This window comes from Notothenia coriiceps, unplaced genomic scaffold (genome assembly GCF_000735185.1).
Source record: "Notothenia coriiceps isolate Sejong01 unplaced genomic scaffold, NC01 NC01_scaffold00029848, whole genome shotgun sequence".
NCBI classification, from domain to species: Eukaryota; Metazoa; Chordata; class Actinopteri; order Perciformes; family Nototheniidae; genus Notothenia; species Notothenia coriiceps.
In genome coordinates this window covers 1-18,307 of record NW_011362549.1, presented here as the reverse complement: position 1 = coordinate 18,307, position 18,307 = coordinate 1, and the positions used below count along the sequence as shown (strand labels likewise).

Genomic DNA, 18,307 nt, shown 5'->3' with positions numbered 1-18,307 from the left:
TGTTTCACTTGGCCGTGGGTTTCCATGATTCATCCATGGTGCCATTTAACGTCCATGGTCAGACCATGGTCAACCATGGACAATATCACGGACAGATCACGTATGTCCATGGTTAATGTCCATGGTCTGACCATGGTCTGACCATGGACATACATGGTCTGTCCATGATCCTGAGACCAAGGTGTGTTTGCTTTTGGAATGCCATCATGGCAGCTGATGTCCAGACTGTCATGGTGATTCCACACTTGACTTCCCACAGGTTCTCCAATCACCCATCTGCTTTCTATAACCTGTTCCAGGTATGAAGCATGTGGGAAGCACACTCATATCGTTCTCCCCCAACATGTTGGGCATATGTATGTGCTGCTCGTGTCCAGCAGCACACAATATAAAAACACTATTCATAGTTTGGGCTTATTTAGAGATATTCATCTCTGAAATTGTTGCTGCTGACACACAAATGTAGTATTTGCTGATCGAAGCAATAATTAATAATTAAATTATATTACAATAGTTCTACATTTTAAAATACATTGTACAGTTCTATATATTAGATAATACAAAACTACAAGGTGCATTTTTTATTTAAATTACTTTTAGCAGACAAAAAATAATAATAATAATAATAATAATAATAATGGATTACATTTTTTATTACAGGTGCTCAAAGCGCTTTACAAATACACATTACACATATTAGACATGTAAGAGTCATTACTGTGGACAGGAGCAAATGCGGGTAAAGGACACAACGGCCTGACGCAGTGGCGGCCGAGGCGGGATTCGAACTAGGAGTTCACCAACGCCCCTTGATCTGATGACCAACGCTCTAACCACTGCGCCAAAACCACCCCAAATAGAATCCTTTACCAACAGCATGCATCTGAAACAAATCAGATAGAGTTGCCGAGTGGAAATGCAGACGGAGTGGAGCCAGACTCCAACACACAATATATACTCCTCACAATTGTAATTATGAAAATAAGCTGTGCAATTTCCCCAATAGCAATAGCAGCTGATAGACACTGAACATCCTGTGAAATGAACCATCTGTCTCACTGCTACTTTACCCAATCAAAGCCACTCCACCATTAATTAGCAGCTCCAGTGATTTCAGCACACAATCATTCAAATAAATCCAGTATCAGTCGATCTATGAATAGAACCAGAACCAAGGAATCAGACTTTTTGTATAGGCTTCATGTGTTTTACATAACAGTATGATTGGTATCAGCTAAGAAAATATCAGTGGATAATGCTCCAGCAGTTAAATCCAATTACATTTTAGCTCTTCTGCAATAATACACACATAAATAACTTGGTGTCTTTTCCTGTTTGGATCTGCGCTCTCAGCATCCTTCGTAGCTGTGTAGGGAATAGGGAGAGGCTTTATTTCTTCCCAGTGCGAAATCATCCATGGCTCTCAGATCCCGCCCACACTCAAGGTCATTTCCTAGGAAAAGTGCAACGCTAAATAAAGCCTGACCAGCCCTCCAACCCAGACAATGGACTCAGAAATTTAATCTGAGGACAATAACTTCAAAACAATTGAAGTAAATCACAAGTGACTGGGAGCACTTTCCATGAGCGTGTGCGTGGGTCTTCATACAATCCGGGCTTTGTTAAAACAACTGCACTTAATGCAAACGAAGGGGCCCGGGGCCATGCTTAGGGGGGCGTGGGCACTGCTAGAAATAAGGCTGGGAGATCAACAGTCTTTCTTCTAGCTGAACACACACACACACACACATACACACAACAATAACAACAAATATGTGCATGCGGCATCATGACCCTAATGCTGTGGAGTCAGAGAGACAATTTCCAACGGTCACACAGAGAGTGAGAAAAAGTGCTGGATTTCAAAATGTCATCATAATCTAAAAACTGAAAAGAATTGCATCCTCAAAAGTCAATATTGTTGGCGGTGCAAGTCATGAGATCACACTGTCAGTTAGTAATATTCATCAGCATCAATGACAACAAAAGATATACAATTCTACTAGGGATGGCAAACATACGGCCCGCGGGCCGGATCCGGCCCGGGAGGCATTTCAGCTTGGCCCACGGAGCTGAAGGGCTTTGCTAAGTAGGCTATGAGAGGAGGGAAAAAAACTGCTATTTTGTTCATGGAGAAAAAGGGTAAGCCAGTGTATGAATTAAAAAACCCAGAATGGCTGCAGGACCTTGCATTTATGGTGGACATTTCAGAGCACCCAAATAATCTGAACATAACGATGCAAGGTCGCAAAAAAGTTGTCACAGAATATTATGACAGCATACGCGCATTTAAGTTGAAGCTGGCTTTGTGGGAGACACAGCTGTCAAGTGGTGACCCTGCTCATTTCCCTCATCTAAGAAATGTGCATATGAGTTACTGCTGACATGAGACGGTACAAAGACAAAATTACGGAATTGCTGCGGGAGTTTGAGCGGCGGTTTCAGGTCTTTGGTGAGCTTGAGACAGAGTTTGCAGTTTTTCGCTCGCCATTTGCAGTTAAGGCTGCAGATCTGCCCATCGACATACAACTTGAGATAATCGACTTACAATGTGATCAGGATTTAAAGGACAAATTTGCCTCGTTGGACTTGGGCACATTTTATCGGTATCTTTTGCCAGGATACCCCAAATTGACAGCCCTGGCAGCAAAGGTTTTGAGCATGTTTGGGACCACCTACCTTTGTGAACAGGTTTTCTCTGTAATTAACATTACTAATACAAAGCTCCGCTCAAGACTCACACACAAGTGCCTGAATGAAATAATTAAATTGGCTGATAGTCAGGATTTTAAGCTTGATATTGATGCCCTTGTGAGGGCTAAAAGATGTCAAGTTTCAGGAGCAAATTAATCAGTTCTGTGACCTCAGTTCTGTGAAAATAAGAACCTACTGAAATATTTGAAAATGTTATATTATTCTGTCACTGAACATTGTGTATTATAATGTCAATCAGCAGCTTCATTAGGCAAAAAATAGTTTGATTTGATGTGACACTGTGGCTGCACTGCCAATATAAAAATTCTATATTTTCAAGGCAAGGGAGGTAACTCAAACTCCTCACTTAATAGCTCCCACGTTTTTATTTGTATTTTGTGGTGAGTCAGTTCAGGTGGAAACTGTGATCTGTTGTAAAGAACATGTGTGTAGCACTTGAAATTGCACTTGTTTGTCTTAATACAGTACATTTCAGTTTGTTCATAACGTTTTGCGTCTCATTACATGTGGACATTTTCCGAATGTACTTGTAGCTACTTATTTGCACTTAAACAGAAATATTGTCGTTATGTAGGGCCTGTGGGTTATTATGCTATGATGTTACTGGTCCGGCCCACTTTAGATCAAAGTGGGCAGTATGTGGCCCCTTAACTGAAATGAGTTTCCCACCCCATACTCTAGTAACTAGAGTAAGAAAAAAGGACACATTGGGTTTAAGTAATCCCATTGCAACATTTGTTTGGATATTAAAATACTAAATATATATATGTAATATTTGATAGACTGGCCTTTTGCATTTCCTTCACTCTCACTAAACCAAAGTATTGCACTATAATACAAATACAATGATATTGCACAACCTGTAGAATACTTTCTTTTTAAACATGTTTAGTTATATATGTACATAAGTATATGTAAATCTTTTTTGTATTGGTATATACAGTATGTTCTATGTGTGTATTGTGTCAAGAGGCTACAATCTACATTGTATTGTGAAAACCTGTTTTGTAAAAGAAAAGAAAACACAATTCGACCCAAGTGTTAATGCGTCTTCTGCACATTTATTCAGGATCAGATGAATCTCAAATAAGAAACGGTTGGAGAATTATCTATACAGCAAATTAAATGTGCTACAAATCAAGAAACTTCAGTCCAATGTCACCATAACACAGTCCTGCTTAATGTTCTTAATCCACCAATATACTCAAGAGATTAAATATTAGATATTAATAAGATTAGATAGGATAAAGAGTAATATTAGAGCTTTTATAAGTCATTTTCCCCCAAAACAAAAACAGATGAACCTAGTTCTATGCATCCATTTTCAGGATGTGCTGTTCCTCTTGATGTTTCGTGAATTATCTAAAGGTCTTTGGGTCTCAAGTTGGGTTTTGGGAGATAAGAATTTGTTCACAAATAATGAATAAAGTAATGAAGAAAATATGTAGTAGAGTAATCAAAATGACAGTGACAAATAAAGGAGTTTTGATTGTGATTATACTACACTGTCCTGCCCCGGTAGTCAGTAATGCTGGTGGTCATCTGTGCCGTCTTGGGCTGGGGTGTGGCTTTTATTGTTTTGGTGTGATTTCACTGGCCTGGCACTCTGTGTCAGATGCTAAGTAGGTCACTGTGACATGAGCGATGAAGCTTAACCCCATTCTGCTGCCTGTCGGCTGCACCGAGTGGACGAGAGCAGACAGCAGGCATCATCTGAGCAACAAGAAGTGGTCACCACTTTAATGACCAAGAGGTGAGTGTCTGCTACACTCAGCAGGTTTAGTTGCATTGCTGGGTGTGAAAGGGTGGCACGTCAACAGAGCATGATCCTCCTCCTCAACACAAGCATGGACACGTCCAGATATTCAGAGACATTCCTACTCATGTAGTCAGGTGAAATCGGAATGCCGTGTAGCTTGTTAACTGTCATGGTATAATGTTTGGGGAAACATCAAATATAGTGCATGTAAAAGGGTTAGTGCCACTCAGGTTTGAGATGATTTAAAAATGCTAATGGGTTACTAAAACATTCAATTAGAAACTACAAAGAAAATCTAAAAATCCAAAAGATTGTGAAAAATGATAGTTTTGGAGTTCGCCGCTTAAAGGAATTTATTTCTGTGTTGGCAGTGTAACCTGAAATTATTGAAAAATGAAATGATAGATGTGTCGGCTCTATCTCCAAACTAAGCTTAGCTCAAAGACTGGAGACTGCTAACTCAAACAAAAGGGAAAAAAACACTAGTTCCATCAAGTTGTTCAAGTTGTTTTTTTGTGAGCATAATGCCCACAAATCCACCCAAGAGTCAGTGGCTTTGGTTGGCGATGGAGTTGTAACAAACCTAACCAAGCCAACGTTCTGATACAAAGTTAGAGATGCAGATCCATTCACTGACAGAGCAGCTGAGAGCCAACAAATAGATCCAGGGGTCACTGCCTCCACCCGACGCTCCGACCACATCACCCCCATCCTCCACCACCTCCACAGGCTCCCCCCACCGCATTGACTTTAAACTATTACTTTTTGCCCTCAACAACCTTGCCCCCCCACCTCAGTGACCTCATCAAACCACACACCCCCACCCGTCTCCTCAGGTCTGCTGACGCTTACCCACTGCAGCCCATCAGGACCAAGCTCTGGACCTGGGGGGACAGGGCCTTTGCAGCAGCCCCCCTCCCTCTGGAAGGATTGTTTCAGACTTGTATGGATGTAATCATTTACAAAATTCACAACATCTTTTTATCCAACCAAATATTCTGCCTTAGTCGAAATAAGCTTTTTTAGAACAATAAAGTTGTTAAAAAAGTGTTTTCTCTCCCTCTTGCTGTAGGCACACACCGGCGTTACTTTATGCAAATAGAGGATTTTGTGTATTTGTTTTTTATTAGGGTCGTAAATTATGTTGACTGACGTCTTTCCAAAACATGGATGTTAACAGGTGCTGATACTTTATATCTTGGTTTACCACTGAAAACAAGTTTCTGGAAGCTGCTTAGCATGCAATGTGTGTTATCCCCTGTAATTATTTTACAGATATTTCAGCCAAAAATAACAATTCCAGTGTACAAGCAACTTGATATACATGCTCCAAACCAGATCTGGAGCATTTCTTCTTTTTTAGAATGATAACAAAAAAAGGAAGGTTAAACGACAGGGTAAGAATTGTGCCCTCATACGGTATATCTGTTGAGCAAATCAAATAATAGTATCAGATACTGCGACCAATGCAGAGTAAAAATACACGGATGGCAATAATGCATCCACTGCAGTGACACATGCAAAATCAATATTTCATTACAGCCATGGCGCCATACATAGAGTATTGTAAAAATAAGCCCACAGGAGCTCACCCCAATTCAGTTCTGACTGAAATGTTATGACGGACCAAAGTGGTTTAAACAGCTCTTCTGTCAAATATCGGCATGACCATACACAACATATTGAACATTGAGTGTCTTTTTAAAAAGACATCGTTTGCAGAAAGACTGCAGATAGAACACCACAGAGCGTAAAGGAGGGGGAAATCAAAACATTGAATAAGGATGACGTTACAGACTTCATTTAATGAAAAAACAACATATGTAAATGTATCATTTTTGGTTTGAAAAACTTGAATGGTAGGCTACTGGATACCAGGGAGTCTTCTGTCCCCAGCGGATGAACCCTCATCACTTTATCGCAAAAAAAATACCATCAGCCTCAGCTGTACTTTTGGTGCTACTTAGCATATGTTAACATGTTATCACACTAATTAAAGATGAGGAATATGTTTAACATTCTTGAAACATCAGCATCATAATATCGTCAATGTTAACATGATAGCATGCTAGGGTTAGCCTTTAGCTCATAGCATCACTGTGCCTTAAATTCACGCCGTGTCTCCAACTGGATACTCCAGACAGCACACTCGGCTGCTTCGCCCTCACCGGAAATGTTGATCACCGTACTACATCATTTCAGACTGCTGAATTAACCCAATATCCATTCTTAAAAAAAAAGTATAGTGGCATATTTAAAAAGAAGCATGTATAATTTTGTTGCTGCGTTTCATACACAGTCTAAATATTTTAGCCGTTATCCCCATATTTAACCCCATATTTTACAATACTGTACTTCTGACTTCCAAAGTAGTCAGGCAACATATAATAACTAGTATTAACTAGCATAATCTGGCCATGCTTTGTTCTGTATTTCTATCATAAACCCATCACACTCAAATCTGTAAATGCTGAGTGAAACAGGATTCCATCCACTCGTATATCATGCTTTCATCAGCCGGAATAATGTCAATTAAAGAGTATCGAGCAGATATAGGCACAGCTACATTTAGCAACACTTTAACACATTATGGACTGCCAAACTAAATGAATGCCTTTGATATTTGTCCATAGGGAAGCTGTATATCATGGTCTGTGTCCTCTTAAAACACTATACTATAGTGTTTTAAGAGTCAAAATGATCTTGCACAGGGAATTTCTATTTTGTGCTTAATGACATATGGAAATATTTTTATTTAGATTTCTGACGTTTACATTGATGTTTGAACAAGCTGAAAATAAGTATTCTATTATCAGACCTAGCTGCTGGAAATATCTCCCTGTGATGTCATGCTGTCTACATTTGGCCAACACAACCACGGATCAAAAATGCATCGTTTCTATCAGGACAGCAGAGGCGGCGTCACGCCATTTCTTTATAAATGTTTACATGGACTGCCCCCCCCCCCTTAGGGGAATTCATCAACAAAAAACACACTGGACGCTGCACTAGGTCAGAAACCAGAGGAGACTGTGAAGTCCACCGCAGACGGACCACTTTTGGACAAAATGTCCTCTCCATTAAAGGCAGCTCTTTCTGGAATAGCCTCCCAACTGAGATACGGGATTGTCCCAGTCTCAATAGCTTCAAAGGTCAACTCAAAGAATGGTTGAGAAACAAACAGATGTGCAATCACCGCTAAATGCACATTAACACAGGGGTATCTCCTCTTGCACTTTATGTATCTCTTGTATCTTGTCTTGCACTTTATATGTCGTTGCTGCTATATTGTATTGCCATGTGGTAAATACTTGTGTATGCTGCTCTTGCTCTTTCTGCATATCATGTATTTATTTTTGCTATGTATACAAATGTCATGTTCTTAAATGTTGTATGTCAGGGACTACGGATGGAAATTAGCTCAAAGCTCAAATCCGGCATATTTACATTTGAAGCATTATTTTTTTAAAGTGTTCATCAATGTGCATTGCCCCTATTCAAATAAATAATTAAATGAAAAACATAAATAAACTACAGCCGAGCATAAACCCAGATGTTTGTTTTGCATCCACTCAGAGCCTTTAGTGAGGAGCTCTGGCTCGGAGCCTTATATTGTGTTTGTAGGAGCGCTTCATCACAGCAAACACTTCCTCACACTCACACTGAGTGTGATCACATGTGGGATTGTTGGTGCTTTTCCTGAATCCTAATGATAGAGTTGACATTGATATTAGTGAGTAAGAGGCTCTGTGCAGTGACAGTCTACTCCCCTGCACAGAGCCACTTCAACCCCACCCAACCCAAACTGTGTCGGACTTCATTCATGCAGCTGAACAGGGGCAAATCCCTGCAGCCAGGTCCAGAAATGTTGTGCATAGCTTTCCCAGATGAGGGGAGGCTGTGATGTTTCATCGAGAGTCAGATCAAAAACCACTCATGGCTGTGCGGTATACAAAGATAGGGTAAAAAGCGGAAACAGCTAGCTTGGCTCTGTCCATAACAAAATGAAGATATATCATTTGCCAACAACAAGTATCAAACAAGGGCAGCAACATACAGATTTCTATACACCTTGTTCTTGTGCATGCATACCATTTTGGCCAAGTCATGCACTGTTTTTTATGATCATTGTATTTTTAGCTCTCAGTTAAGCTACAGTATCTTTGCTGGATTTCGGTCCGACCAAGACGAGAAATGGACCTGAAAATGAACCATGTTTGATGAGTTGTCATGCATTGACTGTGACATTCTTTTATGAACATCTCCAAGCTTGACTCCCCAGGGTGCATCTCTCTTGCAGAATGAACACCCACTGGGTTACATTTTCATCAAGATACTAGGGTGTCTCTCTGCAGCTTGTGGGCTCTAAACAAATCAAAGGACTATCTAATGGGTTCTGTTGTCATTGCCTTGGGTGTCCCGTAGCAGTGGACACAACAAAAGCCCGGACCCGCTCTTCCTCAGCTAGATTGCTCATTACTTAATGGAAAAGATACCTTAAGCGGCATGCTGGGGGGTAGGAAAGCTGACTTAACATAGTAAGACCCAGTGATAAGCTCCTGGGGGGGCTAGGCTAGGCTAACAGGGTTAGCAGTGGCCAGGCATGGGCTCAGACTGTCTGAGAAGGACTGTATTAGGTTTGGAGGTCTTCCTGCACCTTCACCTACATCCCATTAAACCCACATCAGCTCAGGTCCTCTAACATCAGAATGACATTTTGTGTTTCCAGTGAAGAACTGGTGGGCTTAATTAGGATTTAGTTTAGTTAAGCTTAAACTGTGACTTCTTCTGGGCATGACAAAACCAATCCTCCACACATTGCACATTGACTCCAGCAGCAGCATTCCTTCTCATGGTTAGAGGCAGAAAGTGCAGCCGCTATTTTTACCAGGTCCCTAACCCACACACACAGCTTCTTTTCCAAGTCACAGTTCATGAGTCTCAACTGCATGTCAGGTATGCCATGTGTTTTCTAGAATTGAAGGAGTTAGCAGGGTCTCAACATTTTGCTGCTTCCAGGGCGGCCTGTGAGATGATGGTCTCATCCACTCCCAACAATGATCCTGCAGGGCTAAGGCGTTATGGTGAACATAATGTCTGAGCAAAGCTGAGCCCAGAACATCTTGTCTCAGTCCTTATGGGATAACAAACACTCACTCACACCAGACAGTCTGTTTGGGCAGGCTACGGCCCTTTTGCTTCTAAAGATAGTACTCCTTCATAAAGCTTCAGACTATAGGCAGTTCCATGGCATATTTTACAGAGGCCATGTCTGGCCAAAAGTAATGTTTGTACACTTTCAAATACACAATTAAGGTATCTGTCGAATCGTGCAGTTGCATGCAATAAGTCCAATAATCGAGACAGTGGAAGAACAGCATCCCTGTATTCGGAAGGGTACAATTACTGTTACTTTCAATGGAGTCTGGGGTCTTTGGCCAATATCAAAGATACCGGCTGTAAGTTCCCCATGAGAGGGTTGTACTTCTGCAAAGCGGTGAAAATAACGTAGTGTACGCATTAAACTGATATTAATACTTTTTTGAGTGGGCCATTCTTTTAGGTGGTTAAAATAGCCATCCGTCCACAGCAGTAAATTGATCAGCTCAAGTAACTCAAGTATACTACTCCAAACAGGGGGCATGCAGACCCCCATCTACACTAGGTAATACAATAATTAGGAAAAAGTACCTCATACAAAGCTACCTAAAAACATCCAAACTATTCCTTTGAGTGACTACTAAAACTACATTTAGCTACAAACAACAATGTCTAAATACAAATTCAATCCAATAAGTAAATGCTGAGGTGACCTGAAACACAGCACAGAATATTACCCATGTCCTTATTTTTCAAATTAAAAGTAAGTATACACATTTCCAGTAATGGCTACCAGAGGTGAAAGGAGGGAGCGTACCTGTCACAGAGGCTGTTCACGGCCCCGGAGGAGTCGCAGGCGCAGGGCATGCAGCCGCTGGTGCCGTTGGTGTAGTGCCCCTCCTCACAGTCCTCACACTGCAGACCAGTGTAGCCCGACAGGCATGAACACTGACCCGTGTTGTGATCACAGTCGTCCGGATCCCGAACCCCCTCAGCACCACTGCTGCAGTTACACACACTCTCTGGGCCATGAACGGGGGGTGTGGGGGGGGGGGGCACAGTGACAGGAAGAGACAAGAAATTTGAAAATGTTGCATGAGATGTACCAGCAGTGGTATAACTACAGAATGATGTGCAATATATACTTATTTATATTATACATAATATTGTTCAAAAAACTCAACATGTATGGCCATATACTGTGACAGGCAGGGTCAGCTTAGTACTGTTTCCCAGTGACATAATGATGTTTAAACTGTCAGAATATAGTACTGACATTAGAATAATATCTGAAAATAAGTTTACTTTAACTGAAGCCTTTATTTTATTCTGCCTAGACATTCTGCAGAATTCAAGACAGCATTTACTGTTTCCTGCCTGGTTTACATTTGCACAATAGGAACAGTGATGCACTGTGTTTGGAAATGGAGAACTCATTATGCTGTTCTCTTAAGTACGATATTACAGTGCCAGACTAACAGTCCATAGACACAAGAATATTGCAATCAATCAATCAATGTTCCCAATATCAAGTTATTCTACACACTGCATTTGTGACATCACATCTGTTTTTCAGGGCTGTGTGCAGGGAAGTCACATAGAAGGAGGGCATGCAAGTGTGACCAGACCCAGGAACAGTAAGACAGGAGCTGATCATGCACCCAGCCGTCCCCTGAGCTACTTAAAGCTGCAGAATGCATTCACAGAATTCCTGTACTATCGGCCCTTCCCAGTACAACACCAGAGTTGCTAATTCCCTTTCCTCTAACATATCCCTCTCACCCATCAAGGAATTAAAAAAATCTGCATTTTCAGAATGAGCCTGATTCTAACGGCTTTGCTGTAGTGATTCCTAAACTGCGGTACACACACCACTGGTGGTACTGGTAGTGGTGTGCACCTGAATGGTAGAAAAAAGCTTATTACTGAAAAACCTGGCCTAAGTCTCTAACTTAAAACCAAAAACTATTTGATTTATTATAATTGTTTACTGACACGGTTATTTCTTACATACATACATCTCATTACAGTATGTACAAAATATTGTTATTCATTTAAATATTTTAGAAATAGAATTGGGGTGGACATGACAACTTGCTATGACGTATGAAAAAGCATGAATTAATAGTGCAGTTGGTTTTGGAATTATTGCAGAACGAGTGGAATTTTGAAAGGTTACAAGGTCCAGAAAACAGTTGAGGGGCAAGTCAAAACGAGAGAGCCGAGTCTGACCATTTCAATGCTAGAGAGTTGCAGAGCAGGGCAACTTCTATCAAGAAATGTGGGACTAACATCACAGGCCCGGGGAAAGCCAAGGCTGTTTCCAGGCCCTTCCATGGGAACAGTGTTTGTCTGTATCTGCAGTGGGAAGCTTGGGACATTTGGTTTGGCACATCCTTTCACAAGATCTGAGGACTTTGGGAACCTCTGCTATTCAACATAAACAACTTCATGGTAATTTTTTTTCAGTCAGCATTTAAATAGACCACAATGCCCTCAAATCCGTTTTATAATACAAGATCATATTTTGTATTAGAGGAATTTGCCTAATTTGGCCAGTCTAAAAAAAACTAAAGATGGTAGACCTGATGAATCAGTCCAGAACTGTGTTGCCAATGATGGATTCTGTACAGTTTGAATGTGACATTGAAGCGGAACACCACTTGTAAAGAGCTTTATTGTAGTGTTGTGAATGATCAAATAGAAGCCGTACTGAACATCCACCTCTCAGAGTCATCTATAACATCTGGTACGATTCATTGTTTTTAAATATCAGTTTAATAATGTATTCTTCATGCTACAACACATTTTAGTTAAATCATTCGTATTGAAGATTTGGGCAGTTTTTGTTAATTAATATGTGTTGAATGTCTTAGACCTTAAGAATGTTTGCATTAGGAAAAAGGCTGTAAGAAACCAGAGATATAACGACAGACATGTGGATGACCTCGCAGAGTACGGAGTGGCATCTATTATTCATCTGATCTTAGGCTAGGTGTGGTGAGTGATGACTGAATGCCTGAGTATACGTGTCTCCATTCTGGGCTCAGACAGATAAGAGCTTCCAGACCAAAGTAAAAAAAGAAATGATGAATGGTATACACACGGATTTGACACAATACCTCAGCTAGCAGTTAGATGGAGAGGACCGGGCAGCGACAGAGTTATATTCTATTCCTGTCCCAGTCAGATGATGCTTCCCTTAGACTGTTGCTTGGACTTTTACATAACTAAGAAAAGCCTGTGGTTATGCAACTCTGTGCAGTAAACTGTCAGGCCCTTTGCTACAGTGACGTCCACCAGAGCACTGTCCGCCGATCACGCCTGAGAATATGTGATATCCAGTGAATCGACTTCCACACTGCATTCAGGCCTCCTGTAGGTGTGGGGTATGTGGCCATCTTTGAAGCCGAAGGTTTGATGTATATTGGACTAGACCTGTGTAGTCGAGAGGGAAGGGGGGGAACTGAGTTCCGCTCTCTCCTATCTGACTGCTGTGAGGTGGTGTGAAAGCATGACTGCTATTGAGACACAGGCAGCTGCAGGCTGTTCAGAACAGGTTGTGGCCCAAAACTCCTCTCTTGCCTAATTCCCAGCACCCCTGTCTGTGCTGCTGCAGAGAAAACAACAGCGGTTGAAGCGTTATTCTGCAAAGAAACAATCGCTCTACTTTACATTTTGGTTAGGGAATCAAACCTTGTTTAACCTTTAGAGAGTTCCTCCTGGAAAGCATGTGAAAACACACCTTACATCTGTCCTCGCGCCCCCTGCCCTGCCAGTATACGTATAGCAGGGCGCTCGGCGAGGCGTTACCCCAAGTGACGTTTTTGTTGTTCTGATGTTATCATGAGACAGCCTTTAGACTAGAACAATGAACAGTGATGAGGTTTCTGGTGACACTTTCAATAAGGTATGGGGAAATGTTTCATGTGTCATGGGGCAGGTTGCATTTTGGCCTCAGGGCTTAAATGAAGCCAATACAGAGGAGTGATTTAGTAGAGAATGCTAAACCCGCAACCATTTCAACTCAATGACCTGCTGAACGACCTTAACATACATAAACTGAAATAATTATGCCGATCGATAGTTGGGCTTCAACAATTTTGTATTCATTATTTATTAATCTGGCCCTTATTTTCTTGCTAGGTCTATAAAAGGTCAACCAATGGTTGGAAAAATTGCGTCATAATTTCCTTAAACCAAACGTCTTCTAATGGCTTGTCAGCCCAAAACCGAAATAAATTTAGTTTTATGACATATAAGATCATCAAATATTCACAAAGGAGAGATTGCAAATAATCGGTGTTCAGCATAATTGCAAAAATCCAACAAGAAGATAACCATTAAACAGAAGTGTTCAGAGGGTTCAGAGGGATATCAGCGCCAGATCAAAACCATCTAAATCTGTTCACACAAATCCCACCTGACTATTAGAATATTCTATTGTACATCTGGAGATCATTAACCAGACACTCAATGTGCATTTTGTGTAGTATTATGGAGATCAATCAGACCCTTCATCTTCATAAACATTAGAACCCACTACCAAAAATGAATCCCCCTTCTATCAATGCTGACAGTAAGGTTATACACATTGAGCACAAAGGCTCAATGTAAAACACATGACTGGATGAACCCTTGATGTGAGGGGCCAATATCAGTCAAAATATGAAATAAAACCGATGTGTTGTGTTTTTTTTATTCTGGCTGAGAGGCATTATGGAGTTACAACTAAGTACACAGCATTTTGGAAGACATCCATTGATTTTATACATGTTAATCAATTTGCTTTGAATTTCTGAAATGGTTTGGGAAATGCTCCTACTATTGTATGTAGTTTAGGAAGAGGAAGCTTCTTCCCCTTATAGCAGGTGGGAACACAACTGTTACGGGTACTGAGTGTGTATCTTTTGATTTGTATGCATGCTTCTTAATTCATATTAAGCTATAGGCTCGTTACATGCTGTAAGAATGTAAAGTTCCCCTCTGTGGGACGAATCAAGGTATTCTGATTCTGAATAATGAAATGCTTGCACAGACGTTGCCACACATTAAAGAAGCTCTGCTGAGGTGGAGGAGAACAACACATCCACATGAAGACTGGGGTGCTGAGGTGGAGGAGAACAACACATCCATCCACATGGAGACTGGGGTGCTGAGTTGTGAGAGGAGGGGCTCCACAGTCATTGCTCATTCATGGCTTGGCCTGCCTGGCCATTTTGGTTTAAAGGGCCTTGTTCTGCGTCTGCCTTGCAACCAACAAAAGAGGGGATGCAGCCGCTATCTGGGCAGCTTCTTTGATTCTCCTTCCATATAAAACACGCCTAACACAAAGGGATCGCCGGTCTCCGTGGATACTGTCTGCAGGGACGGTTTGGATACATTGACGGAACAACAACAGGATCATACTTGCGCCCCTACAGCCCCCCTTCCTAGCCCACTGTAATATTTGAAACACATATCGTATGATAAAGGCCCTCTGGAATATAAAATATGCTACACAGCAAAGACATTGAAAATATTTGAGAATAAATTGTTTTTTGAATGTGATACGATGGGATTTGGTGATTTCCCGATTTTCAGTGGGTTCACCGTCCAGTCTGAGAAGTCTGCCTATTGTTGCAATCTGGTTTATTCGGTCCTTCTCTGCGTCAAAACCCCTGTTAGACCACCCTGCTGCTACTACTACCAGGCTAACATATACATGGCTTTCTATTCACAGAGTCGTTTTTCTTAACATGAATGTGCCAACACAAAATACGACAAAAAAGACATGCAATTCATTTTTATATCGCTTCATTTCCAAAAGCTTCTTTCTTTTCCCCTTTAAATCTGAACGATCTAGTTTGAACTGTTTTGGTTGCTTTTTAATTCAAAGGTAACGTTACTCACCTTGACTATTCTCTATTGAGGTAACAGATGTGCCAATATTATCTGCTGCCCAGGCATCGTTGGCTGTGCGCTGGGAAACCATGGACACCATGGTCTGCAGCCTTTTCTCCGGAGAGAAAAGTGAGGCTTGTGCATCGGTGGATCTTTTGCCTGCGCCGTTTAATCGGGAAATCGGCGCAGTTAAATGTTCTTTTGTGGCTATGATTATTCCAGTATCAGGGGCGGCAGTAGAAGGAGTGGTGGTCTGGTCCGCTGTTGGAGGCTGAAAGGTGTTTAGCGTTTTCGAAATAGAACTGGTTATGGTGGTCGGGCCGGCAGAAACAATAGCAGGCTGCGGGTTGAGGCCGGCTAGAGGCCCGAGTGCCAGGCTGCTCTCGGGTACAGAACGAGGCATGTCGGTGAAGAAGGTCTCCCAGGTGTCGGAGGCTGAGCCGGGCTTCCTGGAGATAGGCGACGCATCGTAGGGACTGATGCGAGGTGCAGCTTCACAAAATCCAATATATACATACAAAATAAATAGCAGAGCCGGAGATATGTACATAATTAAGGACGTTAGCCTCATATTCACTTTCAGCTCTCCATGTAAGCCCCAGTAGTGGTCCCTCTCAGACCTTTCCCTGAATAGACGCGTACTCCACCATTGATGTCCCCGGCGGCGTACGCTGCGGTTTGTTGCCCTATGAACCACAGTCAACACTTCACCTGCTCTACAACCTACCATGGGCCGCCCGAGACTGACGTAGTCGTTAGCCAATGGGAGCCCTCCAACATTGCCCGTGAGGGCCCGCTGGTTGGATAATCTTCCTAACAACTTGTGAGAAATCATATTGTAAATTATCAAATGTACTCACCCCTCTGAACATTTTCCACACATAAATGGTTCCACTCAGAAACTGTATTACTGTAAGAAATTATATTGTTAAAGATAGTGTGCCTTCTAGAAACACTTAGGACTGGTCTACATACAGTGTTACAGTTAAACGCCTCACAGGTCCTCCCCCTTATGTCATACATGCGGTGGCAGCTTGTTGCGGGATCAATGTTTATAGTGAAAGGTCCAGAACCTTCCTTTGTGTACGCTTTCAGACCTCATTCTATGTGAATGTATTCTGAAATCACTCACTAAATGTGAAATTCATCTTTAATGACTGCCTGGTCAAATAAAGCAGCATCCTCCTCACTCCCTTCAGGTGACTTTAGGACACAACTTAGGCTACTAGCCCACAATGTATTTGAATTTTTATTTTTATTTAAATGTTATTTATAGGAATTGATTAAAGGAGGTTTTTACCGTGGCTATTAGGACTTGACTGTTTTTTGCAATTGTTATTTTAACACTTTAAACATTGCTTCAAACTTAGAAATGCGTGTCTGTAGGCCGCAACCCTAGGCCGCAACTGTCTCGCTCTTCACATTGTAGCTGCGCTTCTATTTTAAACCTTTGTTTTGAATGCCGTCATCGGAAGTTATAGCATGCTTATATTGTATTGACGTGTGCTGTCGTGAGTGTATGATGATGAATGTTTATTCTCCTGCAGTGGTGTTGGTGTTATGATATTCTGTCTGCATTTGTTATGTTTGCATGCATGTATAAAGAGAAAGTGGTTGGCATCTGTTTATCATCAGCCTGCACTGCCCTGCGGTGGTCACAATTTGATCTGCATATGTAAAATGAACAGTTTTGAATATGTCTGTTTCTTTAATTATTCAACAATAACATGATTGATTATGCTATTTCTTTACCTTCCCTGTTAATCCTTAATTAGCATTCTGCTTTTATTCTGCGTTTCTCGTGAAGTCAAATCTGTATTATTTTAGGTAGGTCTACAGTTCGTTTTGTTGTCATACACACAAAGCGATGCGATGTTTAGAGAGAACAGCTTTGAGGTCCGTGCAGAAAGCAGAGCAGTGTGTATAATATATATCACTCAGTATAACAGGCCTACATTACTCTCTTTAATTGCTTAAGTTTAGTAGATATCTACAAACAAAGAGTAGATATTTGTCTAAAACCATTTAGTGCTTCACATAATATTAATAAAATAATATCCAGGGGATGCATGCAGAGCTGTCATGGCTGAGATAAGTCCGGCCGTGCGTCACGACTCTTTTAGACATCACTGTTGTCGGAAATGCATCCACGGAGGAGCCGTGGAAGACCGTGGAGGACCCATCAGTGTATCCTCGATTATAGCTCCTCCAGAGAGCCTCCTCCAGAGAGCCGCATCTGCGCTCGAATCCTCGGTCCTCGATGTGCATTTAGAGAAATGAGATGTCCTTCAACATGGCGCGCCGAAAACCATTTCCGGGTCACTACCGGAGGACAGAGGATTCGAGGAGTCGAGGAGGGGAAATTAGTGAAATGAGAAAGGCCCATGGGCCGTTTTTCAATCGCGAGGAAACTGGCTTCCAAGCCAATATTTCAAGGATACTACGTCATCGAGGGCCGCCGAAGGACTGTTCCAATCTCCAGCATACTTGGAATTCCACCGAGGCCGCGTCCTTGGTTTGGGGGTAATTTCGAGGCTGCACATGGGTAGACTTCACGTCCTTATACACACTGCTCTGCTTTCTGCACGGACCTCACAGCTGTTCTCTCTGGAAACATCGCGACGCGATGAAAGCAGTTTCTAAAATAATATCCGGGGAATGCATGCAGAGCTGTCATTGGCTGAAATAAGTCCGGCCGTGCGTCACGCCTTCACCGTTTCCGGAAATGCATCCGCGGAGGAGCCATGGAGGAACCATCAGTGTATCCTCGGTTATAGCTCCTCCAGAGAGCCTCCTCGACGCTCGGTCCTCGAAGTGCATTGAGAGAAATTAGATGTCCTTTAACATGGC

The 18,307-nt window shown here is 41.8% G+C and overlaps 1 protein-coding gene and 2 long non-coding RNA genes across 3 annotated transcripts; 1 reads left to right on the top strand and 2 right to left on the bottom strand.

The window, feature by feature from the left end:
* Nucleotides 1–3,104: 3,104 nt before the first annotated feature.
* On the bottom strand, nt 3,105–9,782 carry LOC104959084 (uncharacterized). Its single transcript, XR_799825.1, has 3 exons — nt 9,770–9,782; nt 5,665–5,671; nt 3,105–3,390 (listed from the first exon to the last, which is right to left on the bottom strand). It is a non-coding gene; the product is annotated as an uncharacterized lncRNA (long non-coding RNA).
* A 581-nt stretch (nt 9,783–10,363) lies between these two features.
* LOC104959085 (multiple epidermal growth factor-like domains protein 9) lies at nt 10,364–16,161 on the bottom strand. The gene is made up of 2 exons (XM_010786941.1): nt 15,467–16,161; nt 10,364–10,596 (listed from the first exon to the last, which is right to left on the bottom strand). The coding sequence occupies exons 1-2, from the start codon at nt 16,026–16,028 to the stop codon at nt 10,364–10,366; spliced, it is 795 nt and encodes a 264-aa protein (XP_010785243.1). The 5' UTR covers nt 16,029–16,161.
* A 1,354-nt stretch (nt 16,162–17,515) lies between these two features.
* On the top strand, nt 17,516–18,245 carry LOC104959083 (uncharacterized). The gene is made up of 3 exons (XR_799824.1): nt 17,516–17,627; nt 18,091–18,092; nt 18,218–18,245. It is a non-coding gene; the product is annotated as an uncharacterized lncRNA (long non-coding RNA).
* Nucleotides 18,246–18,307: the final 62 nt, after the last annotated feature.

Bases quoted from the DNA above. Each gene is read 5' to 3' on its own strand.
- LOC104959085 (XM_010786941.1), bottom strand. From the start codon at position 16,028: ATGAGGCTAACGTCCTTAATTATGTACATATCTCCGGCTCTGCTATTT. The intron at 10,597-15,466 runs GTGAGTAACGTT...TTCATGGCCCAG, and splicing joins CTCAATAGAGAATAGTCAAG to AGAGTGTGTGTAACTGCAGC.